The sequence below is a fragment of the Orcinus orca genome, chromosome 6, assembly GCF_937001465.1.
Source record: "Orcinus orca chromosome 6, mOrcOrc1.1, whole genome shotgun sequence".
In the NCBI taxonomy this organism is placed as follows: Eukaryota; Metazoa; Chordata; class Mammalia; order Artiodactyla; family Delphinidae; genus Orcinus; species Orcinus orca.
In genome coordinates, this window is record NC_064564.1 from 109,424,285 (window position 1) to 109,438,993 (window position 14,709).

The 14,709-nt window shown below is 40.5% G+C and overlaps 1 protein-coding gene across 5 annotated transcripts in view; it reads right to left on the minus strand.

The window, feature by feature from the left end:
• Positions 1-14,709, minus strand: part of DENND1A (DENN domain containing 1A) — a 541,841-nt gene that overhangs the window by 352,157 nt on the left and 174,975 nt on the right. For 4 of the 5 annotated variants that reach the window (XM_012532876.3, XM_033427225.2, XM_033427223.2 and 1 more), the window contains one exon: positions 8,793-8,912. In XM_012532876.3, coding sequence (XP_012388330.2) covers positions 8,793-8,912 — 120 coding nt within the window. Of the gene's footprint in view, positions 1-1,720; positions 1,778-8,792; positions 8,913-14,709 lie in introns of all 5 variants that reach the window. The other variant, XM_049711433.1, reaches the window with a different exon arrangement.

Below are 14,709 nucleotides of genomic sequence, written 5' to 3' on the forward strand. Positions count from 1 at the left end.
CCAAAGTAATTAGCTGAATGATAAATTCACTGAAACAAATCCATTTTTTAAAAGCATGTTAAGTCTTAGCAAGAAATTTTTTTTTAAGATAACCAAGAGCTTCTTCCCCTATAAATCAATCTCACAAAAATAAGTTATACAGTCAAAAAGATTCTCAGGAAAGAATATTTAATGATATGGAAAGATGCTTGCTTACAATATGATAAATGGAAAAGCTAGGTAGAAAACTATATCTACAGCATGATCCCAATCCAAGGAAAGAAACACATCTAGTCATTATTAAAGTCATAAGATGATAGACTGCTTTTCTTACTTTTCTGAAATTTTCTAAAGTCTTCTAATGAGGAAGTATATCTTCATAATCTCAAAAAAATTACAGCTTAAAAATAAGTGACTCATAATTGATTGTAAGAATTGTGGGCTCTTCAAACTTCAGATGGCATAATGAGTTTTCTGTTTGAAATGATGTAAAGAGGCACACTATTATCTCAGTCTTCCGGGGCCTTTCCACGAGGGATAAATGTTAGGCCTCCTACTGCTTCTAAAACTGATCATTGGAAGGGCCAGAAAACCTAAATTCAGACTCTTCTTTGTATTCACAAATCTATCTTGCTCTTAAAATAAGAGTGCAGCTTAGATCCAAAGGGCAATTTTAGGTGTGAAGCATATTGAGTTATTTTCCTTTCTACCCCCTGCCCAGTGAAAAGCAAAGATAAGGCTCAAATAAATACATTCTGCTTATTGTTGCTGTTGTAGGAAGGTGGTTTGCTTGCAGGGAGGTCCAATAAAAATTGCTGACACTCAGACTCAACCAAAAAGCACCAACTGGCCTCTCCTATAGAATGTTTTCCCTGTCTCCCAAAAAACGTCCCTCATATGGAATTCTTAAGACTCTCTTTCTCTCAGAAAGCAGGATCAGTTTTACTGGTTTTCCATTCAAACATACCCTGCATCAGATTTAAACAAAATTGTATCATTTTCTTTATAATAGTATGGTTGGATTGTCCACACAGACTGCAATGACGCTGGCCAAAAGCGGATGTGACTTTTTGATGCTAACTGGAGGTTACTGAGTCCTGAAAAACCTTAGTCACAGGTGGTCTCGGGCTTATTCTCCTGAGTTGGAAAAATCATTGCCATATCCTGGACAAGACTCTGGATTGGGGGTCAGAAGACTGCTATTAGCCAGCTAAAGAACTTGGAACAGGTCTCAATTTCATCATATATAAAATGAGGATGGGCTGTAGTACATTATTCTTAAGAGCTCTTTAAACTCACCTCTGAGATCATTCTGCAAAGGCAAACAACTGATCATGGCTCTTTTATCTAAATATGTATGAAGAGAAACAAACTTTTTTCTTTTTGTGGTACGCGGGTCTCTCACTGTTGTGGCCTGTCCCGTTGCGGAGCACAGGCTCCGGACGCGCAGGCTCAGCGGCCATGGCTCAAGGGTCCAGCCGCTCCGCGGCATGTGGGATCCTCCCGGCCCCGGGCACAAACCCGTGTCCCCTGCATCGGCAGGAGGACTCTCAACCACTGCGCCACCAGGGAAGCCCGAGAAACAAACTTTTGAAACCCGTAAAGCTTGCTTAGTGGCAAGAAAATAAAACTTGAAGTTTTGAATCAGACACAAAATAAAGGTATGGCAATAAGCCCAAAGCAGTTGAGAGTATGAGCTCTGGGTTGGATTTTAGGTTCCAAACCAAATTCCTTCACTTACTCTTTGTGAGATCTTGGCCAAGTCACTGTAACTCTTTCAGTCTCCAGCCCTTTATCTCTACAAGGGAGATAATTTCATAAGGTTGCAATAAGAATAAATGAGAATTATATAAACCACCTGGCATATTAAATAAATGCTGATTCCTCCCTTCCCTTCCAAATCCTCTATAGTGAGCTCTCCTGACTTAACTCTATCCATCTACAAAACGGTATAACATTAGCCATCAGCAGCAGTTGCTAGAGGCAGCAAGATGAATAAGCTATGGAGGGGAAACAACAAAAAAGTGCACTCCTGGAGTTCCTAGGGCGGTTTCACTTGCTGCCCTACACTAAGCTTCGTGAGCATTAGGAAAATGAATGCTCTGCCTTCAAAACAGAGTGAGAAGATACCATGTCTACTGTAATGCCCAACTCATTCAATCTCAAAATGAAAATTTTCTTTTAGCCAAAGTCTTGGATTTGCAAATACTCACAACTCACAGGCTGGTTTCCTTTGTAAAGGACCAGGAGGAGAAAAGAAGCTTTCTCCTATGGTGGGCGGCCCTGAGGCTGGCTGCTGGTGCAGAAGACACACCTGTCCTTCCAACTGTCCAGCTTCCCAGCCCCTCAAACAGCAGGCTGCTAGGAGAGCAAGGGCAATTTTATTTATCTTCCTTTCTCCTCTTTAAAGGTGATTTTCTTAAAACTGTACAGCTTGTTACTATTGTTGAGTTGTGACTCCCTAGAGGATTATACATTTCTAAGCATGAAAGCATCTGTGTGGCAATAAAACATGCAACATTCTCCAACCACTTCATTTTTTTTAATTAAGAAAGAAAAAGTTACGGCCTCCCACAAAGTGATGTTCTGATGAACACATCCCCCTGCAAGCCTTTCAAAATACTCTGAGAAAGGGCCCTAGGCCTAGTAAACCAGAGCCTCTGCAAGCCCCATCCCATGGGTTCAGTTTCTGACAGAGCCATGTGCCAGGACCCACAATGAGTGGAGTTATAATCTGCGTAGCAATCAGGCCTTCTCCCAGTTGACCATCCAGAAAACAACATTGTACCCATCGTACTTGTAAGGGAAGGAATTAAAAAGAAACCAAACAGCCCCAGAGAGATGGAAACACTTGAAAACCAGAGGAAAGTCTTCTGTTAAATAGTATGAAAGATCCAGGTTTCCCAAATGGCATTTAAGGCATTGGGAAGAAAGGCTGATTTCTCCCAGAGGGGCCCCAGCTTTGATGCCCAAACTGCCCTCAAACATCAGGCTGTGCATTTTTGTATAGCAGGATACCCTCAGGCGAGACAACCATAAATAGCTTAAAACAAGAATAGGAGGTTCCATCTGTTTCTGGAGTATTTCAGCAGCACCTGCTTTCAAGGTAAAAATCTGGGAGCTGTCCCCACAGCCTTCCTTCCCAACTCGCCTCCCCATCCCCCATAGACTTATTTTAAACCAAAGCAGCTAAAACACAATCCAAAAGGGCTTCTGCCACTGCACCTGCCTAAGGAAAGAGTCCTTTGATTTTTCTCCTAAACTGTATGTGTTGGAACAGTTAGAGAAGCCAAAGTTCTCAAAACCAGACTCTATTACTTCTAGCTTCTTTTTCTCTGTGAAAACTGAGCTTTCCTGTTTATAGTAGAAATGAGCACAATACAGATGAAAAAAGGATGCGACAGTTGTTCCTGCCATTAAGACAGAAAGTGTTCCAGAAGGAGGATGGTTCTCACTTAACACAATTAACGTTTAAACATAAGCCCACATGCCAATTTGCATGGGAAGAAGGACAATAACTCCCCAACGAGGGCCAAGGAACATATTTCATTAAGGTATAATTTTAAAAAAAAAAACAACTAAAGTTGAGGCTTGAAAATTCCAATCTAAATCAGGTGTTACTCCCAAAGTGATGTGCAGCATCCCTCTAACAATAACCAGAAAATCCCAAGCCTGTGTAGATAGCAATTTCATGTACAAAAGCCACTTTACCCTTGGTGTAAAAACAATATTTCTAACGCCTGCCCCAGACCATCGCATGGCGCACCATTTTCTATGGGATAAATCCAAAATCTTGAGCATGTCCCACAAGGGCTTTCACAGCCTGGCCCCAAGACTTTTATGGCATCATCTCTTGCTATCACCCTCTCATCAGAATTCTCATCATTCTTTCATCTTGCTATACCTTTCATTTCTCTGGGCCTTTGTGTACCAGTTCTCACTGCCCAGAGAGCTTTTCTCCCTTTCTCCTCTAGGCAAGCCCCCATTGATTCTCTAAGACCCAGTTTAACTGGAACCCATCAGCAACACTTTCTCTAATTCTCCAAGTCAGACATGGGCGCTGCCTAATCTGTTACCCCAAAGAACCCTACACATACATATTTTTTAAAATAGCACTTATCACATTATATTTTAATTACTTGTTTACAGAGTCCCTTCCCAAAGATTAAGTGGCTCCTAAGACAGTAAGGGTAGTAGAAGTGAAATGGGAAGTGGGTATCAAAATCAGAGGTGGCCTGGGAACAGTGCACCCAGAAATATATTCAATTTTATATTTGGTAAAGGACAAAAAGTATACATTGTTTTCAGTTTGTAATACCAAGTTCAGAAAATTCAGCTCACCAAAATCTTGGATGAATATGACATCTAAAAGGTTCTCACATGGAGCGCTGGGGCTAGATCTCTGTGTCTATTTTATGGGACCCCGAGGTAAATAAAGGCCAAAGACCACGTGTTATACATTGCTCATTCCTGGTATATACTAGATACAAAGATACTAATTGAATAAAAACTTTAAATGTTAAACTAAAAAAATTTTAGATACCATCTTGATGAAACAAGTTATTTCTTCCCGAAATGTATAATAGGTTCTGAACAATCCTATTTGGGTATAAAGATAGTTACTCAAGCTTTTTCAAGAGCTGAAATAAGATCCCTATATATACAGGGGAAAATTGTAGAACACAAATATTTTTAAAGTTCCTTTATAAAGAGTAAAGAAATTTAATATTGTATGGCTTATCTTCCATAATCTACTCCCCCCAACCCCAAGCAATACAGTTATGGGTTTGAACTCTGGCATTCCTTCTGTTCATCCAAAACCAGAAGTTGGCTATAAATAGCATATTTCATTACAGTTTAAGCCTTGACGGGGCATGTGTTATTTGGACAATAGAAGCCACAAAAAAAGTGATTTAGGTCACTCTGTCTTATGATATTTGAAAGATTTCAGAGGTAAATACTTATTATATCTTAGACTCAGATGGTGCTATCTAAAAATGCTAAAATACTTTCTCAGATTCCTGGGTTTATAATGAAGAACAACTAACTTACCCGTAACTCCTGTTCTCCTAGCTGGTGCTTTTAATCTAGTATTAACTAGATTATTTAACTAGCAGCTAGTTAAATAATATAATGGTGACTCTCAAGGTAAATTAAAATGCTTTAATAGAGAGAACCAGTCAATTGTGGGAAGAAATAGTGCATTTGACTTTATATACCACGGTACTTTCATTAACAAGACTTATACTTCAGTACAACTACATCTCTGTCAAGGTTAGCTGGTGACAAGAGTTCAAACCAACTTTGAAAAAATGTTTAAAAATAAACTCAGAGGGTTTCCCTGGTGGCGCAGTGGTTGAGAGTCCGCCTGCCAACGCTAGGGGACGTGAGTTCGTGCCCCAGTCTGGGAGGATCCCACATGCCGCAGAGCGGCTGGGCCTGTGAGCCATGGCCGCTGAGCCTGTGCGTCTGGAGCCTGTGCTCCACAACGGGAGAGGCCACAACAGTGAGAGGCCCGCATACAGCAAAAACAGAAAAAAAAAACAAAAAAACTCAGAGATTCAATCTTTCATAAAACAAGTTTTACTAAGTGTCTACTATGTGCAGACATTCTTAAATACACTTTGGGTGTATTTGTGAACAAAACAAACAAAGGTAAGAATTCCAAGCCTTCATGGAGCTTACATTCTAGGGGGAAGGACAATGCCCCTCACAATGAACCTAATAAGTTATACTGAATAAAGGATGTCTAAGAACCTTTCATTGTGAAATTAAGTTCAAATTTTGTAAATACTTATGACCTAGTCCTTTATGGACATAATGTCTGTCCACTGTGTCATTGAATCTCCACTGTGACACTCAAAGGTGCACCTCTTATGACTAACATGAATTGTTTGGTAATATGAACCAATAACTGGATTTCATATTTTCTCTTTGAACTAGTGTCCAATGTGGCCTGTCCTCTCACTCAGAGCCCTCAGTATCCGTTTCCTGTTCTTCCAACCGAATGGAACGGATCTCCCTGTCTCTGAAGGCCATGCACACAATATCTTGGTCGAGCACTACACTAAGTGCTGGGGATACAGAGTTGTTTAAGACACAGTCTTTACCCCTAAAGAGTTAACTGTTCAATAGGAGAAAGACAAAGGAAGATCAAGGCTTATGAGTGTGTAACTGAAGTGTGCAAAGCATGCTGGGTGCATCTAGAGGATGGGATGATTACCTCTGCCTGGAGAAGGCTACTCTGAGAAGTGCCCAAGCTGAGTCTGGGAGGATGGGTAAATGTGTGAAGGCAGAAAGGTCCAATCGCTCATATGGGCCAGGAAGCGTATGAGCTTGGGACAGCAGCCAGAAAGAAAGTGACCCTAAGAAGTTAATCCTAGAACAGTGGAGGCTATGTCTGCATGGATGCCATCACTAGGAACTACATCCCTCATGGGAAAAAATGGAAAACAAAAGTAAAGGTGGCTTCCGAGCAGACTTGAGCTATAGTACTAGGCACACTGAGAAAGATGACTGGACCTCAAGACACAGGTTAACTAAAGGAAGGAGACCAAACAGCAAAAGAGGATGATACTTATAATGTAACCCAGACCCAAATCCCACCCATGTTCTCTTGGCAGACTTCTCCACTCTCCACTGGACATGTCACCAACCAGTCATCCAGGGTTAACAGAAACCGTTCCACTCATATGCTAGTCTCGGCCCAGCAATGTTTCCAAACCAAGCACAGGGAAAGTGCCATTTCGTGTGCCCTGTATATAAGCAAAAGGTGGATAAGATAAAGAGAGCCTTCCGCCCTCATGTTAAATACCCATGAAATTCATGTCCCAGGATTCACAGAAGACTATTTTTAACTACAGCCACTATCCTCTGGCACTAGATTATCAACAGTAAGAAGACATTATGCCATGGGGTCGTTCTATGTGTTATATATAGCATGCTATAGCATAATCATCTGTCTCCCCAGCTCGTCTTGGGAACTCTTCAAGGACAGGGACTAGCTAATAGTAGGCATTCAATTAAGGGCTGACAAACAAATGAATGAATTAACCCACCAAATTTTTTTCCATAGTTCCAAGCTAGTATAACAGACAGAAAACACACAAATTGCTGTTATTTTTCATTCTAAATGATGACAGCAAGAGGCTATTCAACTAGCTTCTCGCAAACATGAAATCCATGGCCCTACATGTAGACACACAGAGTCAAACGCCAGAATCGGATGCGAGCAATCTTTAAACTTAAATTTTTAAATAAACAGATTTTCACTCTCTGAAATTTGCTGAGAGAATGCAATAATGGCAATTCAAGAGTCCCCTTTCCCCCAACACACACATCCAAGCTTTGAAAGAAACATCACAACCCAAAACACCATGGGACAAAAACCTTTCTGCAAAACTTCAAGAACGTGGTTTAAACCCTCATCTCCTTTGAATGACTACATAAATATGCAGTGTCCTAGCCAAGGCTGAAATATACCATTAGACAAAAATGGAAGAGAAAATTTTCTTGAAAAAAACACTGTTAAATAAAAAGTAAGTGGTAATTTACATCAGAGTCTAATACCCTGGGCAGGCAATCCTTGGGCCTAGACTACTGAGGTGTGCGTGAGCACAGCAGCCTCACAAGCAGCCGGCTTTGTCCCTTCTTCTTAAGGCCTTTCCAGCGGTTGTTCTCTAGGGCCCAAATTAGATGCTATGCTTGATGAAGAAGAAAGTTGATTTCACTGATTAAAAATAATAATGATAATAAGATTTGTGTAGAGAAACGCAGAAGTAGCAGTCCCGACTGACAGTTATCGAGCTCAGGCACTTCAAAAGTCAGCCCTCACCCGCTCATGGTGTGAGGGTGTGTGTGTTTGGGGGGCAGGGGCGGTCTCTTCCTAGTGAGGAGGAGAAGAAAGTGCAGAGACTAGTACACCAGAGAACTACCCTTTCTGGAATTCATAGAGGGTCTGGCCTCTTATCCCCAGCCCCAAGCCTGGGGACCCGGGTTTTGTCAGGGGCGCCTCCCTGCTGTCCTGCCCTGAGCTGTTGCACATGAGCAGAGAGAGACAGGAGGCAGGCCCCTCTGACACCTACTTAACCGAGGCAGATGGGGAGGAGGGTGTGTGGGATGCCTTTACTTCCCCCCCAGGAGGCTCCCAGCAGGAGCCCAGAGCCAGCAGCTCCAAAATCAGATTTCCACACATCCTCCCACCCCAGAACATGCCTTACGTCTCTGGCAAGAGGAAATGGAGCAGTAAGCAAGTATGATTCTAGTGTATGAAGGGGGTTTTAGAAGACCTAAAGAAGCCTTCTTACAGGATTCTGCACTTTTTTCAAACCTCTACAGAGGGAGCCAAGTTGGGAAACAGTTACTCACTCATTGACCCAAAGGGGGCAGGGGTGTTACTCTGAGAAGGACACAATCAGTGTCTGCAAGACGTCCTGAGCTACAGACACATACTTTATTAATAATCTTACATACACAAAATGTCCAAGGGAAAGCCTAACAGGCTAATTTCTGACAGCTCCAGATAACAGCAGGAGCAACTGAAGCCATGCTGATTCTCCAGCTTCTACACACTCCCCAGAAGCAATGATCCCTTTTCCCACCCAAGGGATATGATACAAATAAATAAATACAATTATCTGTAGAACTTAAAGTGCAAGGACAACACTGTGAAGTCCTTCGCCCCAAGTGCAGTGACTTTTGGGAAACAGATAGGAAAATAAAAAGAACAGCTGGAAAATTTAATTACAGAAGAACAACGCAAATGCTGACATTGTTTCACAGAACTAGCCAATAGCCAAAGCCATTTTCCTTACCTTAAGATACAGAAGCAACTCTTGGCTCCTGAAGATAAGCGGCAGAACCCGAATCTCTGTTTGCTGTCAATGTCAGTGAGCACAAACGTGAAGTTCTGGCCAACTTGGCTAACTGAGAGGCTGCGGCAGAGACAGAACAAAGGGGAAAATGAATGTGCAGTAAGTTTCCTGATAAAGTATCTAATCACAACAAGTCGTTGAACCTGTAACATTTCCTTTCTCAGTGGAATTCTTTATAAATGAACTTAAAATTTACACACTTCAAGGGAACAGACTGTGAGCTAGTATTTAAAAACAAAAAAATGACAGCAAGCAGTGACCACGTCATCACAGCTACCAAACCTCCTACTTGCTGAGCTCAGGCAGGTGTCCCTGTTGATCACTGCATCCAGTTCTGAAAGGTGCATTCTATTAACCTCATTTTATAGATGAAGAAATAACCTACAGTGGCACTGCCTAAGGTGCCAGCTGGTAAACTGCAAAAAGCTGAATTTTAAACCCAGACCCATCTGACGCCAAAGCCCTCTCTGCCAGCTCGCTGGTAATGATGCTCACTTGATCATTCCTCTAGTTCAGAAAATAACAGGGATTGCAACAGCAGAATTGAAGTACCAGCCACAAAGTTAGACACTTGATATTATACCATCTCATTGACTCTCCCAGCAACCCTGGAATTTAGAAGATGTTCCCATTTTACAGAAAAGGAAACTATAGAACTGAATAGGTAAATAACTGAATCAAGTTCACAGAGCTACTAAGGGGAGGACCTGGAATTCAAAAGAGGGCAAGGTTAGCTGTTATATTCCTAAATTCCTGTATCTTTCATAATTTCCGAATTTATGAGGAATATATTTTATATCTTACAGGACAGAAATAGCAAATGTCTTATCAATGCAAGGTATTTTCTAAGAAATGGAAACAAGGTTTTAAAGAAAAACATTTAAGATAAAAGCTAAAAATTCCTGCATCAACACAAAAATCAGCAAACCACACATAAAATAGAAAACATCTGCTTCAAAAAATTAAAAAGCATATTACTAATCACATTAATCTAGAAACTCTTTTTTAAAGTTACAAAATGTTTAAAAAATCCACTTTTTAAAATCAGTTTACCAGTTAGCTTAGATTCCTTTTTAAAAAGAAGCTAAATGTTACAAATTCTAATACACAAATTTATGCTAACATAATATTTTAGAATGTGACATTGAATTATTCAAAGGAACTCATTAACTAGTATTGTATCTTATACAGAACATATTTTACAAAATATACTCAAATTGATAAAATATTCAAATTGATGCTCTCACCTATAATCTGTTATAAATTGTCAGTAGAAATGAAAACTCATGGTTCACCAGGCCTTTTCCAAAGGCAGACTGATTGAGTTTTTTGATAGGATGTGAATTAAGTTTTCAAATATGGATAGCCTTTTTTTCCCTAAAACTCCCTTATACAGGCCACATAAGAAAATTAAAGAGACTTTCAAGGTATTCCAGAACAAAAGGTCAATGGACCCTACTGGTCATATTAAAGGAAACAATTCCAGCCCTCAAGGAGTGGTTAGAGAGTACAAGAAAATAATTCAGAAAGAAAAGAATGTTCCAACACTCCTTTTTTAACTAGGAAGGTGAACAAAAACAAGGTAGCAATTTAAAAGCAATGTGGTAATAAAACAGGTGTAAGTAAGTAATGCTATCCCTCCACCTTACACAAGCCAGGAGAAGGAACATATTTCTATAAAAGTTATAGAGCTGTCAAGGGGACACCAAACTACCTTCTTATGGCTGTTATGTTTTATCTATAAAGCTTGGATACTGTGTTACTATGGTGATTTAATACTATGTTTTAAAGGGGGATTATATGATTAATTTTAACAAGGTTGAGAACTAAAGATGTGTGAGAAACAGGATTCTAGCTCACATAATTAAAGTGATTGGGGAAAAAAGTGGGCCTCATTGGGGGAGGGGGAAAACCTGTATTATTGAAATATTTAAACCAACAGTTCAGGATGATTCTAAGTTACAAATAAGGTCATGCTTTTATGAAATACTATCATGTGATCATGTAAAATATGACTGTTCATTATTTTAACTCAGGGTTTGATTTCACTTCTAGACTGTTTAAAAAGAAGCATCCTAGAAGGAAAGGGTATTGATAGGACTAGATGAAAAGAAAACACCCAGGATTTCTAGGAAAAGGACACAGAAGGAACACAACTTGGTTTGTGATTTGAATGTCATTAATTTCTCTATTATCTTTTCACTACCTTTAAAAAGGCTGAAAATTCTTTCAGCTACATTGTAGGCTCAAAGAAAGATTCATTACTCATTTACTTCGTTCAAATCCCAATTCAATCACTTGCTAACTGGGCCTTAATTTAGCAAGTTACTTAACCTCTAAGTAGCTCAGTTTCTTCTGGAAACTACCACCCAACCCAAAGCATATTTGAGGAATAAGTGAGATAAGCATTTGGTATAAAGGCTAGACCATTGTAGGAACAATTAATAAAAGAGATACAAGCTGCTACCAATCTGAATGAAAACTAAAATTCATGTTAAAATCATCCATTTGCTTAGAATCTTCCTGACTGACTCAGCTTTGTAATACTTATAAATGGAGGAAGGAAGGCTGCCTTTCAGCAAGGGGGAGTCCTCTGGGTGACCAAGTGAGTTACTCATTCTTACATTAAAGTGAAAAAGATTCTTTTTGGGGTGCCACAACTTAGAAGGGGACACATTATTCTCAGTTGATTCACCTTTTAAATTCCTAGTAGGGTGAAGTACAAGTCATTAAAAGCCCCAGACCATTAAACTCTAAAATATTTTTTCCTTGGACACTCAAATTAACAGTCAAATTGAGTTCAGATTAACTCAAAGGAGTCTGAATCTTCAAGGAATTTGTCATTCCCTCTCTACTATTTCTCCATAAAAAATGACTTTGGGGAAAGAAAGGGTTGGTTCCCTTAAAGGCTGCAGTTTTTGTGATTACCTCCAGGATCAGAATCCGTGCATTTTTTACAGGAATCAGAGATTTCATGATGATTAAAGGTAGTGGGAATCTTAGAAACCATCTTGTCCAATTCTCTTGTTTCATAGATGGGGAAACTGAGGCTCAGGGTGTTTTGTTGTGATGGTGGTTTGGGTTTGCTTTTTTCAAAGTAACCAGGACCAAAATAAAAACCCAAGCCCAATTCTGGTTCAAAGTCCTTTCCATGCTGCACCAAACACGATGAAAACCCTCCAAAGAAGTTGTCAACTCGGTTTAAGGAAATCAGGTATGTGAGGAATTCAAATAGTTGTCTCATCAAACAGACTAACTATACTTCCCACTAAGCAAGAGAAACCAAATTTGAGTTATTTCCAGAATTAAGCCAGGTGACCAGGACCAAAATCACCCTTAGCTGTGCTTCCCATGCCTAGGTGAATACGGAAAACAGAGGAGAAAAGTAATGACCATTCCAACCACAGACTTTACAATTCATGCTGCCTCTTAAATGCCTGTCAGTCACTCAAGACCCCTCCTACAGCACTGTGCCTAATATTCAAGTTATTTATAGGTTCAGTGTATAAATGGCATGAAGCAAGTGGATGGATAGTTTGATTCCAATCTTCCAGTGAGAAATCAGATTTTCTATATCAGCCTCACTTTTTTTTCTTTTTGTTTCTTTCTTGTTTTGTTTTGTTTTGTTTTTGTTTTTGCGGTATGCGGGCCTCTCACTGTTGTGGCCTCTCCCGTTGTGGAGCACAGGCTCCGGACGCGCAGGCTCAGCGGCCATGGTTCACGGGCCCAGCCGCTCCGTGGCATGTGGGATCTTCCCGGACCGGGGCACGAACCCGTGTCCCCTGCATCGGCAGGCGGACTCTCAACCACTGCGCCACCAGGGAAGCCCTATCAGCCTCACTTTTAAGTTTAGTTACCCATCTTACAAACTGAGCAACTATATTGGGCACCGTAACAAGTGCTGGATATACAACATCCATCCTGCTGTGGAGCTTCCTGTCTAGTTGGAGAAAGCATAATAAACTCAAAGCATACAGCTTGTGTTAGTGTTATATGAAACGAAAGAAAGAACAAAGACAGAAGAAAATGGAAGAGAAGGAAAAGCCCTACTGAGACAATGTGGTCAGAGACAGCTTCTCAAAAATGCTGACAATACTGACCTAAAGGATGGGATGGAGCAGCCACTCCACAAGCAGGGCACTGGGTGTTTCAGGCAGAGAAAGAGCTGCACAGAGATTCTTCAGCTGGAAAGAGCTGGGCATGTTCAAGGTACTAAAAGGTCACCAGCACAGTTAAGGCCCCAGAGACAGGGAGGAAGTGGCTTAACAAGGTGCAAGATAAAGCAAGCACCAGATCATGCAGAGAGCCCCATAGACCATGGTAAAGAATTAGGATTGGCTGATTGATTGATTAATAAGGGCAATGGAAAGGTATTGAAGGATTTTAATCAAGCGAATAACAGTCTGGCCTACAGTTCTAAAATTTTTATCTGACTCTTACGTGGAGAACAGTTTGGAAGAAGGCAAAAGTAGGAACAGAGAAAGCAGTCAGGAGGCTACAGCAATAGTCCAGGTGAGATTGGATGGTGGCTTAACTCTTGTAGTGAGAGTGAAAATGGATCAGGTGGATAGATCCAAGTTAGAGCCAGCAGATGGACTGAGATGGAGTAAAAAGGCAGCATATTACCATTTAATGGTAGGAAAGTCTAACGTGTTTGGGAAGAGTTCCAAGAGTTTTATCTGGGACATGTTAAGTCTAAGAAACCTGTAAATAGAAATGTCCAGTACATAGCTGAACATACTACGTAGGAAATCAGGGGAAAAGTTTGGGCTGGAGCTATAAATTTGGAAATCATCTATACAAAGATGGTATTTAACACCATGGTAAAGGATAAGATCACTTAGGAAGAGAATTGAGAGAAACAGAAGAGGATCCAGGACTAAGTTACAGAAATAGCAATTTAGAGGATGGCTAGAGAAGAGATCATCAAAGAAGAAAAGAAGGGCCACCAGGCAGAACAAGCAGGAGGGAGTGGTCGACCAAATCCACAGGCATCAAGATAAGAGGAAAAAATGTCGATTGGATTGAGCAACATGGAGGTTTTAGACAGTCTTGATAAGAAAAGCTCTAGTAGAATGACAAGCTGAAGAGGGCTGAGCAATAAATTAAAATGTGTAGGTAACTCTTCCAAGAAGTGGAGAATTAGGCAGTAATTGAATGGGAATGAAGAGTCAAAGATGGGTATTATTTTTAGGATGGAGGAATACCAGAGCTTGTTTTTAAGCTGTTGGGAATGATTCAATAGAGGCAGAGACTTATGATGCAGGAGAAAGAAGATGAAACAGTAAGGTTTGGACTTTGGATTAGAATCCCAGATATGCCACTCACTACGGATGTGAGCACAGGCAAGTTACTGCACCTCTCTGAGCCTCATCTCTAAAATGGGAATAATACTTAACTTGCAAAGTGGTTTTGAGGATTAGAAATAATGTATACAAAGTAAATGACATCTAATAGGTACACAGTGAAAATAATTACCATTGCTATGAAATTATAAAATTTGAGAGATGGAATAGAAATATTTTGCTGTTCTGTTCATTACAGCTTCCTAGCTGACCTGTTGGGCCATCTACTGCAAGGCATCCATAAGAGCTGCTTCTCCTTTCCTTCACTGTATATGAGACATCAGGCAGGAATCAAGTTTTATCAAACTACCACATCTCCCAACCTTTAGTTACATGAGCCTCACAGTTTCTTTCCATAAACACAACTTCCATCTGCCTAAAACTCGAGTTTTTCACATTCCCTGCTCAAAGATCCAAGTGGCAAAGACGGCATTGACCCAAAATGCCTGGGGACCAAGAGCAGGTCACACACTCTGCTCGAGAAACTCACTGGATAATTCTAAGAAGAGAGA